At 41.6% G+C, this 23,631-nt stretch overlaps 2 protein-coding genes across 13 annotated transcripts in view; one reads left to right on the forward strand and one right to left on the reverse strand.

The window, feature by feature from the left end:
• The window catches only part of LOC310700383 (cholesterol transporter ABCA5-like), a 50,629-nt gene extending 30,104 nt beyond the window's left edge, over positions 1-20,525 (reverse strand). For 2 of the 12 annotated variants that reach the window (XM_083489820.1, XM_083489817.1), the window contains exons 1-12: positions 19,802-19,950; positions 18,755-19,082; positions 17,574-17,644; positions 16,722-16,840; positions 15,789-15,993; positions 14,060-14,221; positions 13,407-13,504; positions 11,026-11,255; positions 7,531-7,672; positions 3,387-3,575; positions 1,859-2,006; positions 614-782 (exon numbers count right to left, since the gene is read on the reverse strand). In XM_083489820.1, the coding sequence (XP_083345946.1) occupies positions 614-782; positions 1,859-2,006; positions 3,387-3,575; positions 7,531-7,672; positions 11,026-11,255; positions 13,407-13,504; positions 14,060-14,221; positions 15,789-15,993; positions 16,722-16,826 (1,448 nt within the window). In that variant the 5' untranslated portion in view covers positions 16,827-16,840; positions 17,574-17,644; positions 18,755-19,082; positions 19,802-19,950. Of the gene's footprint in view, positions 1-613; positions 783-1,858; positions 2,007-3,386; positions 3,576-7,530; positions 7,673-11,025; positions 11,256-13,406; positions 13,505-14,059; positions 14,222-15,788; positions 15,994-16,721; positions 16,841-17,573; positions 17,645-18,754; positions 19,083-19,801; positions 20,171-20,214 lie in introns of those variants that run through there. The other 10 variants (XM_083489824.1, XM_083489818.1, XM_083489825.1 and 7 more) reach the window with 10 other exon arrangements.
• Positions 1-23,631, forward strand: part of LOC310700384 (ABC-type organic anion transporter ABCA8-like) — a 317,713-nt gene that overhangs the window by 99,493 nt on the left and 194,589 nt on the right. The window lies entirely within an intron of this gene.

The following is a 23,631-nucleotide window of genomic DNA, read 5'->3' on the forward strand; positions in this document are numbered from 1 at the left end:
TGCACAGGTGCTGGTCTACAATGTATGTTTTGATAGAACCAAAACTGATTAACACTGTCTTTTCTCAATATGGAATACAGAAGTATCACTTCACAGGACAACGACAAACTATATTTGCATATGAAAACTATCACATTGCTCCTCTTGAGTGTGCATAATAAAACTGACAAATTAATTATCACTGCATGCATACTTCACACAGCAGCCATATTTGCTTGCAATGTTAAGCCAAGGACCCTGGCTTAATAAACCATAATGTACATGCAGAGGATTACTCAACTCTTTCCTCTTCCCTTCACGTGACCTAGGAGTGTGGTTTGTTTATCACTAATGAACCAGAATTTGAAAGTCAACAGCAAGCCTTGATTTAAGGCTGCCTACCAAGAGTTGCTTGTTAGGGAGAAATGAACAACACTCCTGCATTCAAATGTCAGGCTGAGCTGATTTGCTTGCAGCAATCGGAAAGTGTGTGCATGCTGCTTGTACACAAAATTATTTATTAAGCCAAGGTTCTTTATCGTTTCATGCAAACACAGCCAGTTTCCTTCTAAGTGCAAAAACAATTAGTAACTGACAATAGGTTCAGGTTAAACTTCAGCATCATCCGTCATACCTAATAGCTTCTCTTCCCTGGAATTCGGAAGATATAGGCTCAACAATCTCATTGAATTCCAAGCTTCCATTAATGCTGCTTTCATACAATTCCTTATAATTTCTTGTTCTCTTTACCCAAAATGAGGGCTTTAGGAAGAAGAAAAAGCTTCGCCGCAATCCATATTCCCCTGAGGGGTAAAAAAAGATGAGAAAGAATCTGTAAACATATGGATTACACAGTATAATTACAGGTTTGGACAGTTTTCTGTTTATAGTTTGCTAATTTTTAGACTTGTGCAAACTATAGCCCTTATTTTGTAACCCAGGAAATCTTCCAGTACTACAGACTGGCATGTAATTTTTAGCATGAATTACAAATACATCTCTGGTGCCACAGACATACATATACACTATGTGCAAGTTGAAATTCTGCTTTAATTTTATATTGAGGTGCTATTTATTTCTTGGCTCCAAATCTAAGGAGGTTTGGGATATAAAAGTTTTGCATTTAAAATGCCCATGATTAACGACCATTTCTGAATCCTACTGGAGTATTAGAGCAACAGCATAGAATGGTAAAAGGCACATTCAAACTTTCTGACCCCTAAGCTTTTCTGTATTTATCAAAATGCTTAGGCACCCAGTCAACTTCAATTTATGATGTGTAGATGTATGACTTGTACCACACTTAGGAATAGAAAACCTTGTATGCAAATTATAGGCAAATTTCTTTAATTAACACAGAAGATACTAAAAGTGATTTTGTCAAATAGAGTTCAGCCAGTGGTGATAATAATAGTTGTTCATTCAGATCAGGATGGTTTTATTAAGCACAGACAGATATGTGGGAGATTTACTATTATTTATTAGTAGACCAGAAGCATATATACCAGAATTATGAAATATAACTAATAGTCTGGGTAGTTTGGAGTATATGATTAACAGGTTCCAGTCTGCATTAATCCCAGTGGGGATTGTAAATCACATACATTGTATATGAACTGGCAATTTCGATAGTGCCCAGAGATCATAACATATCCAGGCATTTTGGTTCTGCAACATATTTCCCAAATGATTAGAATGAATTTAAAGAGGTTGAGAATGAAAATTTCTAGTATGGACACAATTTCGGTAAGGATGATGATACCCTTAAAATGAGTATTTCACCACACATAATATCCGTCACAATACTTAATATGTAACCAAACCCTTGATGTTGTTCAGGGTTTTTTTTTTTTTGTATTTTTCTTTGATTCTAACATACCTGGAATCACTTGATCGAAATAAATCCCTAGGAGCAGGTAAAGCATACTATCAAGGGTCAATAGCGTATAAGCAATAATTAGTGGATAAGGGCCATGAGTTATATGTGAGAAAATAGCTCCTTCTTCATAATCTTCCAGATGCATCACCTGCAAAGACATATAAAAATTGCAGCTACGTGACAGCATTAGTTTACTAAAATAGTAAGGTAAATAATGTAACACTATATAAACCTTGATGATGATGATCAAGTTGCCATCATAAGTAGGGGTGATGGGCCAAGTTCCTCATTTGGGCAGACAACTATGAGCTAAAGCAGAGAACATTCAAGCTATCCCCCCAAGTCCTAAATTCATTCTTAACTGCTGATCCCTTGTGATCCCCTCTATATTTCATGGTTGGTAAGGTAGCAAAGACTGTTGAGCAGTGAGATGCCATTATTTTCTCCTCCACCTTTAAGACAGTTGTGGCCACAGCAGCAGGAGGGAAGGTTGAATGTGCCTGTCTCTCTCTCTCCCAACCATTATCCGCCTCCTCTCTTCCAGATCTTCCCTTTCCTGGATCCCCAGGAAGCATAATTTCCTCCAACTACAAAATGCCCAAACTAACATCAGGGTTTCAGAGACATGGAATGCTATTGTGGCAGCATTCCAGACACCAGGGAAAGTGGAAGAGAAAAAGAAGTGGGGAGATAAGTTCACTGTTACCATTATAGCTGCTGGATGGGAGTGGGAAGGTGTTCTTCTAAAGTTTGGATTAGTATCTGATCCAGAAGAAAAACTCAGTGGCTTTAAAGCTGACTTCTGCTCATACAACGGGATTCCACTACAGAGCCAGTGTGGTGTAGTGGTTAAGAGTGGTGGACTCGTAATCTGGTGAACCGGGTTCGCGTCTCCGCTCCTCCACATGCAGCTGCTGGGTGACCTTGGGCCAGTCACACTTCTCTGAAGTCTCTCAGCCCCACTCACCTCACAGAGTGTTTTTGGGGAGGAAGGGAAAGGAGAATGTTAACCGCTTTGAGACTCCTTAGGGTAGTGATAAAGCGGGATATCAAATCCAAACTCTTCTTCTTCTACCTTCCTTTTCCCCACCCTGCATCCTCAAAATCTGCTCCAGGGAGTTGGGGGAGCCTCTAGAGAAAATGTATGAGGTGCACGGGAGACTGCAGAGGCAGAGACCGTAAGGTGATCTCCTGCTATGCTAGCCAAAGACTGCTTGTGATACCCTGAAAACTACACATTTCTGACAGGAAGCTGCAAAATTTAACATAAAAAGTCTGCAACACACAGTGTTCTTTGAACTTCTGACAAATGTGTTACTTATTACAGTTGATTTTTCTCATCGGTTAAAATGTCTACTTAATAACAAATTAGAAAACAACAAGAAACACATATATAAAAAGCTCAAAGCAAGTTCTAGGTCTATTACATACTTTATTCCAAGATGAAAGATTTAAAGTATTATCACATCTCATATTAGAACCACAGTGATGGGTGCATGCCACAGTAACAAACAAATACTTTACTAACCTGTACAACACCAATTAAAAAGGGACATTCACACAGTGGGCTTAGTGACCACACAAAAGACTTTGGAAAATCTTCCAACAGGGCAATGCTCAGGCCCACAGCACCAAAAGCCACAGTTGTGAAAAACTGAGCTGAACCAGCATAGTTCACTTTTTTGAAAAGAGAGGTTAGCAAAAATGCAAAGGAAATCTAAACAGAAATAGAAAGCGTATTTTCAGTGCACAATAGGACTTGATTAAAATTGCTAGAATCTCAACTTTTATATGTGACCATCATAATTATTGTATCACTTAGTATTTGCTAAAGACAATATAATATGCTAATGAAAGACATCAGCCGGCTAACAGGCCGAGGATTTTCTTCCTAAGAGTACTATCTCCTTTGGCAAACTGCAACATCAAAATTTCCCAAATTGGTTATGAAATCAGAGTGGGAAATCTAAGGTTGCAAGGAGCGCATTAGCAAAATATAAAGTGGTGTTTAAGGAATGATTCTTTTGCAATAAAAATAGGTCAGCTTTTCAAAAATGATCATTTTCAATTCAGATTCAAGGTTCAGAAAGACAGTGAATGGCCAAGACGCAATTCAAATCACAGTGCAGCTCTTACATTTAATGAGGTTTAAGCAATTAGGTATTTTGCTTTGATTCTATGAAAAGACGGGCTGCAGGAGCTGCTACTCATGAAAGTGGGATGGGAGGGAACTTTCCCAATTCTCCCTTCCCACGACAGCCTTCTGAGTCACCTGCCATGCCCTTCTATGAATGAGATGTCCCATGAGCAGAACTCTACATTTATATCCCATTTTCTGGCCAAGATTGGTTCCCAAAGAAGTTTAAAATTAAAATCCGTATAAACAATGTGCTATTATTTCCAGGGGCAGGGTATTGTTCTCAACCCAAGCAGCATATTCTCAAGGGGCAGAAGGAATTGCAGATATTCAGGGACTGGCTGATGGTAAAGATGCCAGCCCACAGAAGCGGTCTTTCCACTAAACTTCATCCACATGTATGGACTATACACATTATAGTAGAGGCCTGGTTGTACAATATGCAGCCTATATAAACCTTTCATGTAAATAATGGGCAGATTGTGCAGAACAGAGAGCAGATCAGAATTTGACTTTAAAGGCCCTTGAATATACAGTCCATATACATATGCTATATTCATAAATTCGGAATAAGTGCAAAATCAGTACCCACAGGTCACCTTCTCTTCTTGCTATAAATAGATGTTTCCATACATTAAATGTTAGGAGCCAGAAGACTTTGGGCCAAACTAAACATAGGTATGCTTGAGAAATCTGAACTTTACGAATTCCAATATGAATTGACCTAATCCAAAACTCCTGGACTAAAGTGTGGAACAGAACATTGCTATTTTAATCACTTCTCTGAATGTTGCAACACAGCGCTTATCCCAAAAAAGTTTTAACATTTTGAGATAAAATACATTCAATAACACTTATTTATATGCAAATTGTGCAAACTTTTTTTAAAGTAAATTAGTACAGAAATGGGACAGAATGGGCATATAAGTGAATACATGCAAAAGACACATGGACTGAAATAGGAATGGACAAATTGGTCTAAATAACCGAGATGGGGCAATCATAAGGGTCTTAGGCACATTCACATGTCATGGTGGGAAAGAGGACTACATGAAAAGAAATACAGTCTGTTCTCCCCAACTCCCACCAGCACCACATTCCATTGCTTCAAGCAATTCTACCCAGCTCAATTCTTCTACCCAATTGTCCCAGTATCAAAGATGAGCCAGAGGAAGACTGCTTAATGAAACAAAGCACAGTGAAGGTGATGGCAAGTTTCACTCATCTCCCTGCACTTGGCATCTGAACAAAAATGGCAGACAGGTAGATGGGTGGCAACCCTGTTACATGCAGTTTGGTCCTGAGAAACACAGATAAATCAGAAACAACATGCTTTATGTAGGGCCACCCTTGTGCAGAATGCTGTAGATAGACTGGCAATGGGAACAGACTACTGCCCACACACGACACCAATGTTAATAGTCCTGCCCTGACTTCCCATCTGCTTCCCATCTACTTGCACTGGCGTGCTTTTGAACTGCTAGGTTGGCAGGAGCTGGGACTGAGCAACAGGAGCTCACCCCGCTGCACGGATTCAAACCACCAACCTTCCGATCGGCAAGCCCAAGAAGCTCAGTGGTTTAGACCACAGCGCCATGACTGTGCTGGCATAATATGCTACAGAAGGAGTGGAATCCTGTTCTGACTAAAATGTTAATCCTGATTGTGATGTAACATTAGAACAAAAGAGGTTGCATTAGTTCAGAGATTCCTGCTGCAGTAAATGGGCACTTCAACGTTACTGCCTTCTGCACTACACAAGGAGAGGAATTCAACAAATTTTGCAGGCAATCATGACACACCACCAGCAGTATATAAGACTCAGACAGGGACAACACCGTTCAGACAACTAGGTAAGTGACACTACTCTGTGCATGTGTCTAGAGAACTTAAATCACAGAACAACTCTGGAAACTATGATAAAAAACCTCTTTGTTATTAGCCCTGTATGTTTACTGTTTGTGCAAAGTTAAAAAGGTTACGATCATGTGTATCTTTTCAGAATTCTTGCAAATACCCTGTCTCTCGGGGTCCGAGATAATGCACAATAACTTCCATTGCTACCATTGGGCACCACACACAGTTAAACGGAAGCCTGGAGGGTGGGGGGAAAGGCAGGAATCCATGCCTGAAACATTACTTCTCCAGATCTCTCCCATTTTTGTCCAATCCTCACCCACTGCTACAATATGGACAGTGTAAACTCCCAATAATCTTTTCTCCTTCAACGGCAACCAATATTGTCTCCAACTCAGGGTACATACATGCTCTGCAGGAAGAGGGGATGTTTGCCATGAAGGTGGGACCGCACCGCACACCAGCAGAGGCAATGAGAAGCACAGCTACCTTTGAGACTGAGAAGTGGAGCACTCGACTCCAATGATGCCTAGTATAGGCCCTCTTCCTTGCCAGGTCAGATGGAGCAAGGAAGGCGGCACACAGCACTAAAGGCAGAAATAGACAGGATGGGATAAAGGGGGCTGAGCAAAAGTGATAAACCATTGGCTCTATGGGTTCCACAAGGTCCACACATCACCTTTTTCAATTGGCTGTCACAGTGCTTTGCCTCAGGTATGCCATCTTCCAGTCCTTTTAGCGAGAGACTGTACCCACAACATGAGACCTCATGCATACTAAACTTGCGCTGGGTTCTTTAAGAATACCCTTAGTACTGGTTTATGTAGTTGGGTCCTGCTATCTCCCGCTACATACTGCATAGCTCATTTCTGCTGCGTTAAAAAGCAGGTCCTAGAAATGGCCTCCAGGAGCAGCCTGTTGAGGGGTCCTTGCTCTTCCTTATGTGTTATGTTCCTGTCCTTTCCAAATAGCTTGCTCATCCCAAAATCTGTATCTTTGGGGGAGCATTGTTGTACAATTCAGCTTAAACCTTCTTGAGAATCCATGGGTCCTCCATGCAGGCATTGCATTGGTGCTGTGATCAGAGTAGCTGGTCCTTCCTTGAATGACTTTGTGTGCTTGTCTGTCAAAAGATGCTTGTTTGCAGACTGCCTGTGTAGCACTATTAGGGGGATTTATAACCCTTCTCAATAAGAAGCAATTCCTGAAGGGTTTCACTGTACATATCAGCTATTATGCTCCTGCTCACTAAACCATAGTGGTCTATACTGGGAACAGTGTTGTGGTGACTTTGGGGCTGCAGGGTTATATTTTATATGTGTTCTAGCTAGGGTGACATGATGCGCTCCTTCTGCCATCACTCTTGTTGACCAGATCCATGGATGGCTAATATGGGGAAGCTATCAGCATTCAGTGTTGTGATTGGTGGGGTGGCAGAATTGCCATGGAGGCTGTAGTTGTGTCTGTTAGACCTGCTACATTTTATCTGGGTAGAAGTAACATTATTCTGGTGGAAATCCATGGCATCTTGCCTAAACGTCCCCGGGATTATCCCTAAATTAGTGAGTACCTGTGAAACACCATCATAGGATACCTCTATGTCAACAGGAAGGACAATCCTAAAACACGTAGCTTCAGCATATTGGCAATGAGCAAGCACACATACATACACACTTACGGAGGATAATCCATATAGGAAAAAAAGAAGAAATATCACAAAGCTGCTACTTTGGGGAAAGAGCGAAGAAAATGTTGCAATAACCGACATGAGAAGGGACATGACAAGAATCAGACTGGTGTAGAGCAAGACCCAAGAAAGCCTAGAAAAAGGGAAAACACAATGAAGGCTCATGAATTCAAAGTTATCTATAAGAATTACTAAGCTGAAGCTAAATATTAGTCAATACTATTAAAAAGTGATAACTCTCAAACGGACCCTTGCCTGAAATCAATGAAGCACAGAATCGCAGTAAGCATGACAAGATGAATTATTTCATATTCATCTAAAATATTTGCAATGTACATAGTAAGCCACAAACCAAGAAAAGTAATTTTTTGCTGGGTAGGTTGCCCATGGGAAGAAAATAACTAGTTAATGTTAGGCTTAGAGCTTATGGGGGCATTTCCACTGAAATAAACAAGTGGTACATGTATTGTCTGCTGCCAGTGAAAGGCTTCTCTGGGAAGGAATCATTTGGACATCACTGTGATCACAAGTGATACATATGACTTGAGGACGAAATGATAGAGGTCCTCCAAACTTGTGAGGTCTGCTGGAGATTAAGAGTTGGCAGGGCCAAAAGTGAAGAGTGAGCAGGACTTGTCCCTGCAGACCTCACAAGCTGGGAGGAGTTCCATCATTTTGCCAGCTTTGAATTGGCTCAGAAAAGTGATCCAAGTGTTTTGGAAGGGCTTCGATAGGGCCAACTCACCCATGAGGCAAAGTGAGGTGACTGCCTCGGGTGGTAGGATCCACAAGGCCAGCAGATCTGGCCTCTAAGGAATACATTGCCCATTGCTACAGCTGCTGCCATGGTGGCAGGGATGGCTGCAATGTGCTCCTTAGAGGCTGAATCTGTTGCCTCCTCAGCAGCCCCTCCCATGCTGCTTCCACAGCAGCTTCTTGGCGATTCAAAGTTGGCCCCTTTGACTCCCAATTTAACCACTGAGAAAGATTGATTTTATTCCCTTCCCCCTTGTTCCTGATGTAGATTTCCATTCCTCTCTTCTTCTCTGGTGAGGGAGAGCCATTTTGTGGTTCGCCTCAGGTGCCAAAATGTCTTGGGCCAGCCCTGGATCATTTCCAATTTAATCCAAGGTGATCTTGGGAGCGCTCACCCATATATTCTAGTTGCATGTAGCTCTATTTCCCTTCCTAATATATCATTCACTTCACACAATGTTACCTGGCAAAATGGATATTGTCAATTTTAATAAATCACTCAAACTTTTCATGGCAGCAGAGAATGAATAAAACAGCTGGCATAATTGACATTCTATCTAACTTGTCTCAAAGCCTTGGGCAAAAAGATTGTTGAAATTTTGACAAGAAGTGAATGCACAATGTTGGTGCATGAGTGGTGGTCATTCCACAAGTGTTTTATTACAGCAGCAATGTTTTATAATAGGTATTTTTTAATCATGTGGTAATCTCAAATAAACTGCAGAAAGAGGGGTTTTCATAAACTTGGCTACAAGAAAGAATGAATGGGAATGAAATAAAATTGAACAGAAAATTGGAGAAGAGAAATGAAATTGATTTGGCTACGGAGAAGAGAAATAAACTAGAGGAAATAAATGGAGACAAACTGAAATGGAGAGTAGGGATGAAATGAAGGCTTAAAAGTGTGCAGTTGAATGACAGATAATATAGAGAAGATCACCAACAGTAACAGCACAGAAAATACCTGTAGATTGAAGAATGAGCGTCTGCATATCTGCTCAGAAGCAAGACACAGTCTCAATACGCATGATATCTGGAAAAATACTTTGGGCCCTACACTCTTATTAATATCTGTATAAGTAGCCTACACATGTAAATTCTATAATGGGAATTGTAATGCAAATATATGCTGTGTTGCAACAACAAATATTAACTGAAAGGAGGTGTTTGACCTTTTGGGGCTCAAAGCTGACCTCTGTCTTCTACTCACTGGACATACTGACTTTTCCCATTTAGTTCTGCATTCTTTTCACAAGAATAGCCAACCAAATGTTCCACGCAGCTTGTAAGACAGGCATGAGGGCAATAGCAACCCCGTTGCCCCTTAACATCTGATTACTTAGGGAGAGACAGAAACACAGTTTTTATTTTATGTGTGGCTGTATGAGCTTTTCTGGGTGCATGACAGAGACAGAGAGGCGGCTTTGTGTGTTGCCATTTCTCAGGCTTTGGCATTGTGTTCCCATATATAAAATGGGGAAATCATTTCCCCAAAGTCTTCAACATGCCCATTTCCTTGATCATATGATGCATATCACATGCAGCTTGGCTCACTGTCTTAAGGTTAAGGTTAGCACACAAATGGGACCACTTAAATTAACCAAAGACGTTCACATAGAGAAACTGTCACAAGAACACCATGATGATGTTAGCTTTGATCCTAAAACAAAACAAAAAATTCATAGAAGAAAAAAAACACTGTGCCTTCCTCACTCCTGTAACCTTTCCAGAGGGGTTGGGGGGGAGTAGGGTCTTAAAATTATAAGTTTAAAAACACATAACATGCTGTGTTTGAATGCGCTACATTTAAAATGCTGCAAAAGCAGCAGAAATGGATGGCATTTTTCCAGTTCAGTAAGATAAGCTACCTGATGACTCATTACCAGAAATTCACAGCAGGAAGCTGAAACTTAAGCCTGTGAGTTTGTTGGTGTTTGATAGCAGCAGAGAAGCTCTGCAAAGATGAGTAAATTCAGGTTCTCCCTCTGAGACTAGAGAGGAAAGTATAAAGGACTGAACCCCATTGTTTGTTTGTAATGGGTTACTTTGTTATTTCGTAACATTTATCTTATTGCAACTAGTATTTATGACTGTTCCACAGGAAAGCTTTTAAACTCATAATTGTGGTGGAGAAAATTCAACTCTACGCAAGATCCAGATAAGAGATTCTGCTGAACAACTGCAACGTTGGGGGGTGTCCTCCTGAACAATGTGGGAGGGTTGATGGAGGGTTTCTAATTTTTAGTGATTCTCCCTTCCCTCAACAGGTGCAACATGTTCTGGAGCACTGCAGCATTCTGGAGAGACCTCTGGTCCTCTGGAGAGGCTTGCTTGCTTGCTTGCTTGCATACACACACACACACACACACACACACAGAGAGAGAGAGAGAGAGAGAGAGAGAGAGAGACATTTGCGAATCACTTCACACAAAACATCCTAAAGTGATTTACCAATAAAAATACAAGTGCAGAGTACAGCCACAGAGACAAGATGATATTTCAGGTATCCTGGTCCCAAGCTGTTATAATAGGGCTTTGTTAACCAGTACCAAGTCTCAGATGGCTGCAGCAGGGGAGGAAGGCACAGGAAACTTTCCTTTTATGAACTTTCTTAAGTTGGCTTAACTTATTATGTGCTGCTTCTTCCTGGAGTAGCATAATGCAGTGATATGAGATACATAAATGGAACAAAAGTTGAATTAACACCAAAGAACTAAGAAATATGCATACCAAAAAGCTGTGTCTTGAAGTCCCATTACCATTAAAAATTCCTTCAGTTTCTTCTCTTTTTCTGTCATAATATGAATAGTCAAAAAATAGCCAAAAGGTGAAAAGGCAATAACTAAGTAAATTAAGATTACTGCACGAAAGAAATTATCTATTTCCACAACAGCAGACTTTCCCATCTTGACAGCTTTTGCTGATTCCAGTTCTTCCAAAACTGATTTATTAGTCTTCAACTAAGAAAAATGAAATGTTAAAATCAGGCATTTTTTATTTCCAAAATAAACAGGCATTTTTTATTTCCAAAATAAACTGTAAATCTGCAAATACCAATCTCATTGCTTTAAATAGTTTTTATACCAAATTTAACTTACTGCCATGAAACTCAAAAGGGATCCTTCACAACAGCATTTTGGTTACAAGGTATAGTGAGTGCCCAGAGTTTGCCATATTCTGCTTTCACCAAGTTCACATTTTCCAAAAGCGGGTATGGCAATCTTTATAGATTACACTTTATTCTGTCTCTCAGAGGTACAATAAACCTACCATTAAAATTATGGACTGGTCATTTATTCATCAGGGGGCAAACAGGCAAATTTAGCAGGGGATCAAATACTTTCCCCCCTACTGTACATTCAGGATACCAGTTCAATATGTCAGAATCCCTCTTTAAAAAATCAGTACCAAATTATTTTATTATATGAAAGAGTGGCCACATAAATTCTGCAGCATTCATTATTACTCAGATATTCATGAACTGGAAATCTTCATTTCTCAGAGTTCTAGAATATCAGTGTGGCAGGATGCAATTGCTGGATCTAGTAGCCCAGTGTAGTGAAGCAGTCTTTTAGGTCTAGCAGCACCTATACTTCCAAATTCCCTTCTGATTGTCATTAGGCAGGCACTTTCACTGCTGGCTGAAAACTGTTATTTCAGCAAGCCTACTCAGACATATAATTTAAGTATCTATATTTGTTTTAAAAAGTTTTACTGATTATTATTTTATGTATACAGTGGTACCTCAGCTTTCGAACATCTCCATTGACAAACGTTTCGGTTTTCAAACGTCGTAAATGCTTTGGTTTTCGAACTCACCTTGGAAGTTGAACATGCCATGCGGCTTCCGTATTGAAGCTTCTGTAATGAGTTTTTGGTTTTTGAACGTTTCAGATCTCGAACTGTCTTCCGAAACCGATAATGTTTCAAAAACCGAGGTACCATGGTATTTGACAACTTTGTGAATTTTAACAGTGTTTTCTTGATAAATGTATGTGCCGCGCTTAAATAGTGGTTTATGAAATTTCATAAAGAAAATTTTAATGGTGACTCTCACAACCTTTTTTTCTCATTTGGTTCGTGAGGAAAAAAATACAAAGTAGTGTTTGCTGGATACATATTGGTAATTGCTACAGTGTCTATGAATGGATACATATGGGTGTCAGGATGTCAAATACAAATTCATGTGAGTAGAACTCCACTCAGAGGGTACTGCCACTGGCAGAAGAAGAGGGGTGAGGCAATTTTGACTAATTGTCCCATGCCTATAAAACCCCCATGTCCCATCCTCAATTCTGCTCCAAAGGCTTCCACAACTCTCTAAAATAACATGCAAGGTGAGCTGCATAAGAAAGGAGGTAATCAGAAAAAAACTGCCTCCTCCCACCATTTCGTCCTTGAATAGAATGAATACTTCCATTTGCAGAAAGGTAACTCAAGATTCAAATCATGGCTTTTAACACATATATTTATACTACGTATATACACAGGGATCCATAACTGGCCATAGTTCCTTAGGGGTATAGATACAGTATTCATTTGCATAAATGTATATGGTAACACTCAGAATAAATTATATGCCATTAACGGTTGACACAGATATCCTGATGGAAATCACTGCCTAAACTTAACGTTCAGTGATGAACGGAACTGTTACTATCATGCATTAGGCTTAGGGGAAAGCAGCTCACTGCATTTGTTCACACATCACATTAAGCCAAACAAAAACAAACAAACAAACCTCTCAGAAAGGAGATTAGAGCTGCTTTGCTCTTCCCTAATTGTTTTGTACTGTGCTGCTGACTTAGCATGTCATCCAAACTTGCATTTGTGGTTTTGCTTTCCCAGACAAGCCATGAGCTGTAAACCACAGAAGCAGCCTTCGTTGCAGTTCGTGGTTTGTCTGGGGAGAGCTAAATCATGAAAGCAGCTATGATCTTATCCAGGAGCCCACACATTTGCTGATTTGGCTTAACATGATGTGCGAAGCACACCATTATATAAAATATCCTGAAATACAAGGGGGGGCACCCATAATACCTTTTGATATGTCAGCTATTACAAAATAATGGTGATTCAGAGTTGCTCAGATTCTGATTATTTATATTTACCTCTATAATTGCTGCATCAATGTAGATCTGTATGCCTGCAAATCCATAATGCCAGTATGTTTCATCTTCACACATTTTGGAAGGGGTTGAACAACCTTCTATGGGAAAAAAAATCAAAGCATAAGAAGGAAAATCTAAAATCTGTTAATTATTCAAAAGCATCAAAACTGGGTTGACATTAGGTTTCTGCACTATACATGCAGATTCTAAAAACTTATCTCCACCATTCTAGATACCATACCAGCATGGATAGATTGCCCTACAATTCATGCAGAGGATCAAGATACTGAGGCTCAGAAATTAATAAAATAGCCATGCAGAGCTATACACAATCGGCAAAACAAGCAGTAGCAGATAATCTTGCTATTGCAAGCCACTCCTACGACTGAAATTGTAACACAATAAGAGTTCTCTATTCAATGAGTAATGCCAATTGTGCAAGTATTTTGAAAATCTGGGAGCCTGCAAACAGGACCTAAAATAAGCATGTGCAAAGGATTCCTAAATATCTATTTCTATTGAAACAGTTTTCTCCTATTATTATTGTTGACTTTTTTCGAGTCTCCATTTTCAAGACAAGGTCAAACATCTCCGTTTTGTACTTTAAAATTAACAAGCACACATATTTTATCTATTCATTTATTTATACTTACCTTTTGATATCGGGAGGACGAAAGCTCTTGGAGTCACTACAGTAGGAAATCTGAGGTGATAGGACATGGAATCATTGAAAATGACACCAACAAAGTTTTCAGGGTCCTGAAGACTAGCCTCTTCCATTTCTGCCTCACTCAGAAATTCTTTTGCATCTTCTGCTGCAAAATAGCAAAGTTACTTGATTACTTTTTTGCAGGAAGCTGCCTAATACAGAGTCAAACCACTGAGTCCATCTAGTTCAGAGATCTCTGTGCTGGCTTCGACCAATTCCAGCTACAAAAGCTACTACTGCTAAAGGTACCAGGGGAGCGACAGAAACTGTTACTGTTGAAGGTGACAGAGATCCATGAGTCCAGAAAGACATGCTGCTCAGAATGCCCAGAGACTATCAGGGAGATGGGATGTTCAGGGGCTTTTGTTGGGGTAAATATTTAATTCAAGAGGTGTGGGGTTTTTTTTACTGTTATTGGGATTGTTTTTTGTATTTATTGTTTGTTAGACCTTTTATGAATTATAATTCTTAGTATATTACCTAGGGACATGTTTTAATTAGCTTATTGTTTGACTGTTTACATTTTGTTGTATTTTGCAAATTAGTAAATTATACATATTTTTATATTTTTAGCTGCCTTGAGTGTGGCTTCCTATGGAAAGATGACACATAAATAAATGATAATTATTATACTGACAAATTCAGGATTTCAAGTAGGAATCTCTCCTGGACCTACCTGAAGATGTTGGGAATTGCACCCAGGGCTGTCTGTATCAAAGGAGATACTCTGTCACTAAGCTAAGGCCCTCCCCCAATGAGAGCTGTAATTCAACATCTGGAGGGCCACAGGTTCCCCATCCCTGCTGTAGATGAGCATGGCTTTCTTTCATTTCCAAAATGGGAGGATTTTTTCATTTTCCTTTGTGGCTCAATTCTGTTCATTAGTCGTGTATTGTGCACTTTATGCTAGATACGGTGCAAGTATCACCCACTGAAGCACTGCCAAATCTGGCAATATCATCACAGAGCCCGTATCTTTCACACAGAAGCAACCTACAGAGAGGGTCAACTCTATTCTGCTTATGGAGGGTGAGGTGGGAAGAGTGTAAAATACATATATAGTGAGCTGGGCCAAGAAAATCTTGCTAGTGCCCCATAGATCAGATCAATTGCTGACAGCAAGAGCCACAACTTTTTCCTTCTCTAAAAGCATTCTTAAAAATGTTAACATAAGAAAACATTATGCAAATTGTGTCACAAACCTATGCCCAAATTCTTTCAAGTATCCAGTAATACCCCCAATACAACATAAGGCTCTAATAATTAAAATATCAAGAATGGATAAGACAAAAAGTATCTTAGAAAGTTCTCACAGCTCCTGAATTGATACTAAAAATATATAAATGCAGTACAAATAAGAAATAAACAAATTGTTTTAAAATGTCAAAATGACAACCGTGAAACTGAGCTTTAAAAGCACACCACTCTATTGTCTAGTAGTAGTAAAGGAAGTGAAGATTTAGCTACATAATTATGTTTAGGTTTTATAGAGCATTACATCCTTTTTCTTACTTTCTAAGTTTAGTATGAGAAAAACATGCAACAAACTCAAGCGGTTTAAACTTTTAGCATCTATGCAATAAGATACATACTTTCCCCAGTAAATTCAAGAAGAAGGAAAACCACACAAGACAAATTTATGAAAGACCGTGCAGCATGACAACTCATGGTACCTTCTGGGCAGTATTCTGAAGTCACTTTATGCATGATTGTTCTTGTCATATTAGTCACTGGTGTGTAGCCAATAATAAACTTAGAGATGCTGAAGCAACTTGTAGAATCAAGATTACAATCTGGAACTTCATCATGTTTTTTGTTAGGCTGAATCATGCTTATTATTATTAGCAAACCTAAAAAGGTAAGTGGAATCAGGACTTCCTGTATATAGGGAACAAACAAGTTTAATGGTAAAAGAAGAAACGAAACAAGAGAGCCACAGTTGCATTTATGCACACAGGCCCAATGAAGACAACCAGCTTAGGTACACATAACGGAGGGGTGGTGGTGCAGCATTTACAACAAAACGTAAATATGAATGAGATATATGTAACAAAATGTACATACTGCTCAACAGTAAAACCTCAGAGTGGTTCCCAATTCGGCATCATGTGATATGAATAGTTTAAAAACATATTAGCAACTCTTAGAATTGAAAGAAAAAGAGATTGATGTCTTTATGATATATGGTTTATTTACACACATATATAAACCGAGCCTATGATGTTCACAGCATTAACACCCCAAAAGTGTCTTGTTTCTCCCTTATCCACAGCTCTGTCTTTGTCTCCCTTAGCCAAAGCCTTGGATTCAAACATAAGTCGAACATTTCCTACCCTTTCTCCAGCTTGCTGCTTTACTTCTAGGTCATATCACTCCAAAACTCTACTCCAAACTCTGGCTTTGTCTGTTGACATTTGTCATCTCACACTGAACCCCTTAACAGCTCACCACCCAGGGTATCACTTCACCAGGAGGCTAGTCTGTCTATTCCCTGAATAGGACACCTTGATTTAATTTAACAATCTCTGGATCCAGGGATTGGAGTGGTCTGGCACACAGCTTGGCACTCCAAAATCAAAACTGCATATAAAAAAAAATCAACTCACCTGAACACTAGCCTTTTTAGTCCTCCATTTAACTAGACAGTTCTTGTACAAAAGAGCTCTGGTCTGTCGCCACACTCCTATTTGTCTCGGAGGATCCAGAGACATTTTTTATGTGTAGCCTGAAAAGCAAAGCAATACATGAGAGCCTTTGCACTTTTAAAAATGCACTTTAATTTGCACCTTTAAAAATGCCCAACAATAGTTAAAACAACCAACTCTTACATGCTCTTAAAGTTGATATTGGGTCTTTCTGGATGCTCATTCACAAGTTCTATTTTATCCCTCATTTAAATGGCCATAAACATTTACCGTATCCTCATTTAGGAATGAGTCACATTGAAGTAGTCCCCCATTAAGTCAGTTTAAAAGCTACTCTAGGGCTTGTTTGATGTTAACCACCACCATTATAATCCCATCACAGATCAAATGGAGTCTTATCTCTTTTCAACAGGCACAGCTATTTTCAAACTGTTCCTTGGTGCTTTAAGAAAGCTAAATTCTTTCTCTTGACTCACTCATCACCCAAACACATAGACCCTCACAGTTCTGGTCCTGTGCGTAGAACAAGCCCTCACAGACCCAATCTAGTTCACCCTGCATATGGAGCAAGTAGGAAAGCTAACGTGGTATAGTGCTTAGTGTGCTGTATAAGGATTAGGGAGACTCAAGTTCGGCACAAGGTTCACTAGCTGACCTTGGAACAGTCACTTTCTCACATACTAAGTCATCTCACAGAGCTGGTGTAAGGAAAGTAAGGGAGGAGTGCATATAGCTACTTAGAGGAAATATATTCAACAATAAGTAACACTTACGGAAACACTATTGAGGAGGTTCTGAACTTCATTGTCTTACCTTAGTTTTTCTTCCTAGAGTGCACAATGAATCTGTGTCTGAGTGCCACAACTGTCGACCCCTCTCCTGCACTGTGAACATTCACCACATATTTATAGGGTAGTAATCTGGAATTTTTCTAATAGGCAGGCAAGTCACCATACAATCAACATGCCTATCACAAGTTCATATTGATTATCCCCATAAGCCCCCTCTCCCAAAGGTTCGGTGGCAGGGTTGCAAGTAATTCTAAATAAGGAATCTCTTAAGGTATTCTGAAAACTAATAGCTATCAAACATCTGAACAGATTTCCTCACACTTGAAGGAAACAGATATTGCAAGATTCTGAACTTCACCAAGCAATGACTGGCCCACAACAGTGAACTAATTCTAAAGGGCTCCTTCACTAGAGCAGTTCTGCCTCAATCCAGATAAGGCACCAAACACATCAAGTGCATGACCTGATCCATGTATCTGTTCTCTCTATATAACAGGACAGTCCAAAGGTTGCCATGGTGGCTATGAAATCCTGAGTCACTCCTTGTATAATAAGGCCTCATGTGGATTATTGCAGCCCCCACTCAGACCAACAGCCCAGAAATCTCCAACATGGTAAAACTGAGACCACCACAGAGATGGTTAGAACCTCAGTGTCTCCTCACAGCCCAACACTGATGGGTAAAAAAACAGAAAAGAAAAGGGAATTCCTATGAAATACAGCTGTTTTGCCTGACCCTAGCCATCTATTCACCTGTGATGCTTTGCAGATAATGCAGCTGGACATCTCCAGGACAGAATAAGACACAGTGTCACACCAGCTAGGTTTCTGTAGCACATGCCAGATCGATCCCTTCATCCAGGATTAAATCCAGGAGAACTTTCCTCTTATATAGCTTGGCACAATTTCCTTCTCCCCACCTCAGACTAATAAACATACCTCCCTTACTTGCCCAGAATTAGCAACAGATCTTCTCCACAAAATCCTTCCTATGAGACAAAAAAACCCACACACAAAAAAACACCTTTCTACCTTCTCCATGGCCAAAATAAAATCCCTTTCACCTGAACACTTTCCACCTTACATCTCTCTCTCAACAGCACCTGCTTAAACGAGTTCCTTGGACAGCAGCCTTTCAGAACAGCCAGGTGTTAAATGCTTAATTAAAAAGTAATGCTTTTAAATTTAAAAGTATTAACCAACCTGTGGAGACTGAAAACAATCTGCTAGGGAGAGAAACGTGCAGGATCCCTGTGTCTCAGCTCTTCTGGGATCCCAAAGTCAAGACATCAGAATCCTGACCCTATATGACGTCTGGCACAAGCCACACCCGTGGATGTGAAAGTCTTAAGATGGACAAGCAAGAACAGGAGTCAGCAGGAGGCCGTTAAAAGACCCCAGGAAGGAAGCAGCGCAGCCACGGTGTTCCCACTGGCCCTCAGCCACACTTCAGCTCATCATCGCCTTGCCGTCTCCTGGTTGGCATTTCGGTCCCCAACGTAGCATCGTGCCAATCACGTCCTCCTCCTCACTGCAGTCCGGGAATGGAAGATGACAATTAATAGAAAGCAGCAGCAAGCAGCCTCCAAGGAGCCAGACCAGGCGGTGGCAGCAGAGGCAGCTTAATGGGTTGGACCTAAATGGCAGCCCAGAGAGGAGAGGATTCAAGCAGCAGCAGCAGGCAATCCTAAAACCCAAGGAGGCAGGCAGGTACTGGAGCAGAGGAGCAATGAAAAGGAGGGGATAATGGGGATAAGAGAAACAGCACCCATTTCCTCGCTGGCCTTCATCCCATCCTAAGCTCTCTTTTTTTCCTATTCACTGTCTCTCCAAGCGACGCCTGACTGAGTCGATTTGAGGGATGCATTAGGGCTCTGGCTCCATGCCCGAAAAGGCAACCCATGCACCAGCCTCTGCGACGCCTTTCAAAGCACAAAGCTCGGTTCCTTGCCCCTCAAGCCAAGGGCAACAAGGCATCTGGAGAAGGTGCAGCTGCTGCTGCTGCTGCTGCTGCTGTGGTGGTGGGGCAGCTCCCCAGCCCCATGGGCGTATCCAAGGGGGAGGGAGCTGCTTCACTTAAATCAATACAAATCTGAGGACCCGTCCCCCCCAAAATCCTGACTACGCCCATGCGCCCCCCCTGCAAAAAACACAAAAGCCCCTCCTCCTTTTTATCACCAGAGTGGCTGGGGTCACCAAGTCAGATGGGCGGGGTACAACAATTTTAATTATTGTTATTTTTATTATTACCCCACACTAACGTATCCTGCCTTCCCTCGCTTGCTTTCCCCTCATGGATGCTTTAGCTGAGAACCCTTTGCGTTGCAACCGGGGTTGGGCTAGATGACCCCTCGGGGTGCCCCCTTCCGACTCGACGATTCCTGCATCCCTCCCTTTCGCCTCACCGCAGCGTCGCTCCTCCTCACGGCGGTTCCCTTCCCGTGCCACCGCTCCCGGCCTGCGCGCGCAGCTGCTGCCTCCGGGTGAGAAGAAGGCCTTTGCGTCAGGCCGCAGGCTCCCGGCCGAGCAGCGAACGACGGCAGCGGCGTCTCTCCAGGCCCCGAGCGGCGGGAGGGGAACGTGGGAGCGCGTTACTTCCCGCCGCCGCCGCTCTTCCTCACTCACCTGCGCCTTTGGTGAGGGGACCAGGGAGCCGAACTCACCTGTCCTTGGGGCGGCGGCGGCGGGGGAGCGCCTTAGCTGCCCTAAGTCGTCGGTAGAGCCGCCAAACCGGCCAGCATCTTTCCTCGCCGCTCTCGCTTTGCCGTCTTCTGTGTGTGTGTACTGCGCCCAATAAGCAAATTAACCATGGGCCGTAGCCAAGGGCTATTCAATTAACTGAGGTTCTCAATCAACTGAGGTTCTGCCCTCCCCCCTCCAATTTGTGTGTGCAAATTAACCAAGGGGTACTTAATTAACTGACTTTCTGCCTTCAACCAGCAGAAGCCTGTCCCGCCCGTTAATGTCCTTTTCTTGTTAATGTTATTTTTACCCGTGATTTCCCAGAAACTTCGGCTGTCCCCCCCCCACCAACAAAAAACCCAGCTACGCCCATGAAATTAACTTCAAGGATTCATTTGATTTATTCCAGACCCACCCTATTTTCCAGGGACACCTCTGATTTAGAGAAGCCGTCCCAGCTTCTGATTTGATTCCAAAATGTCCCACTTTTCCTTAAGACGTCCTATTTTCACTGGAGAAATGTAGGAGGGTATGTCGGATGTCCCTTTTTTCATTGGGAGAAATGTTGGAGGGTATGGAGTTATTTGACACACACCCCCAAGCCACCTGAAGGCAACCCTGTATAGGGTTTTTAAAAAAATGTTTACTGTATTATATTTTTTAAATATGTTGGAAGTAACCCAGAGTGCCTGGGGCAACCCTGTAAGATGTGTGGGGTATAAATATTAAAATTATTATGGAATCGGACGTCCCTATTTTCAACCGAGAAGTGTTGGAGGGCATGTTACTCTGAAGCGAGGTTCCTTAGGATGTGGCCTCTTTGCCTTAAACAAGAGGTGCAGGAGGGAGGACGAGGGGAACTGATAACTGATTACTGATAACGAGACTCTTTATTTAGCTCTGTACCACTACTCTTCCTTCATGAGCATGAAAAGCTTGTTTGGATTCCGAAAAACCCTTTCTGAAAATCTGAAATGAAGAGATGCACCTTCGTGGTGAGAAGAAAATTTAGATTCACAATTTATGTAAAGTGGGTTCTTGCGTTCAGGAGGAGTACTGTAGTCCCAAATGTGTAAATAAAAAGTCATCAGAGGTTTGAAGCAATATTGTTGTGCTCCGTGCATGCAGCTTTGAACAGCAAGTCCTGCGTTGTTTGGCATTGCTTCTGAAAAGACTCCTGGCAGTTTCAAAAGTGATTTGACACAGCATTTGAGGGGAGGGGCACAATGGCTCAAAAAACACAATACCAAATGCATCTCAAGACATCTGGAACTAGGCAGACGAAAATAAACAAGTACATAAGAGTCTCCTGTATCTAGCCACTGGCCCAACAATCCAGCGTTTTGTTTTCAGTGTGACCAACCAGGCACCTATGGGAAGCAGAAAAGTGGTACTTCACACAGTGCATCCTCAAACTATGAAATTTGCTTCCATAACATGAAATGTTGGAACACCAACTCAGATGACTTTAAAAATGGATCAGAGGATCCTGTCCATGATTACACCTTATGAAGGCCAAATTACCTTAGCTATATTCCTCCAGTAACTTAGCTATACATATTATTAGTTATAATGGCTATATTAACACTAAAATCCAGCCAGATGTTGCTGTTGTTTAGTCATGTCCAACTTCGTGACCCCATGGACCAGAGCACGCCAGGCACTCCTGTCTTCCACTGCCTCCCGCATGCTGGTAGCTTCGAGAACACTATCCAAGCATCTCATCCTCTGTCGCCCCCTTCTCCTTGTGCCCTCAATCTTTCCCAACATCAGGGTCTTTTCCAGGGAGTCTTCTCTTCTCATGAGATGGCCAAAGTATTTTTACTATATTACTTCTGAATACCAAGTTCCTAACAAACCACAAGCAATGAAGTGCTCTTAGGCTTCTGGGCTGCTTCTGGGCTTCCCATTGGCATCTGGCTGGTCATTGTGAGAACAAACTACTGAATTATATAGACATTTGGTCTGACCCAGCTTCTGATTTCCCCATAAAGCAGTCAGCAGTATGATTTACTGACCATTTTAATATTATTGATTACATAATTCAAACACTTCAGTCATGGCAGGAAGGCCAGGTACAAAAAGTGCTTTAAGACAGACAAGGTTCCAGTAGCAGTGAGCTGCTGATAGTTTTGAGAGTTTTGCAAACACACGTAACAACAAATGCTTTAATGCTAGCAGAAGCAAAGTCCCCTGCCCTCCAGAGAAGGGAGCAGGAGGATGGAAGACAGATATGGGTCGGTGTGGCTGGGGTCACTCAAGTTCTGAGACCCAGCTACCCAATCACTTGCAGTCTCCACTCACAGCCATATTAGCTCATCCCTGGTTGGTCTATGGATGGGGCAATCAGGGCAGACCAGAGGGGAGACTTATTTCTGGGCCACTTAGACTTAGAGCCTAGAGGGAGCCAATATGAGGTGAACACCCAGTGTGGAATTTTACCTTCTAAATGCCAGCTGAGTGCTTTGTTTTCTTTTACACCACCTTGCATTTTCAGTTCTCTTTTCTATCAAAACTGTCTTGGGGTGCAGGTATAGGGCAGGGACCATATTTGGGGAAAACCCTTCAGACATCTCTCAGTTCCTCTCTGAGATGGCATGAGGTTTGTGAGGGTAAGCAGCCAGAGCTGTTTAAATTGTCTGCTCTTGTCTTATGCCATTCTTTCTTCCTGTGTCCCTCAGCAGGAAAGCTGGGGGCATCCAGTGCCAGCAAACAGGCTGTCAGTAACACTGGAATGTATACGTATGAGAGCAGATTTATGGAAGCTGTAAGCATTCAAGTGCAGCTTGTTATACCTAAGTCCTGTGTTAGTCCTCATCTTCAGTTTCCTCCTACTCCGCTTCCAGTTGCCGGCACAAAAGTGCTTCAGCGCTGTTAGCATTATAATTCAAATAAATTATTCAAATCTTTAAATTGTAACAGCATGCCCACCGGAATATCCACCGTGGGTACTTAGTCACCCATTAGCATCCATCAAGATTAAGGAACTACATCCTAAATGTGCGCAGTGTCCTCTTCTTGCACTCAACATTTTTGCACTACTCATTGCTGAATCAGTGCCATCTAAATCGCCTCTACACTCTCTTTCATCTTTGGGAACCCCCCACCCTCCCCAAGACCAACTCTCCCAAACCAACTCCCACTTAAAAGCTTTTCCTTGTCAGATAATTCATTTGCAGCTCACTGTTCATGTAGTAAGAAGTCCTGGAAATCGATTTTGTTTCCTTTGTACTATTTTTCTTCCCCCAGTCTGTTCTATCCTTATAGGTGTCTCCATAGGAATTGGCAAAGGAGTGTCCACTCGCCCCCTGCTTCCTTGCCAGGGGCACAGGTCCCCAATAAAGGAGAAAGCCTAGTGTGGAAGAAGAAATGTAGTTGATTTATGTGAGTCACTAAGC

This window comes from Podarcis liolepis (assembly GCF_965112155.1).
Source record: "Podarcis liolepis genome assembly, chromosome: 2".
Lineage (NCBI taxonomy): Eukaryota > Metazoa > Chordata > Lepidosauria > Squamata > Lacertidae > Podarcis > Podarcis liolepis.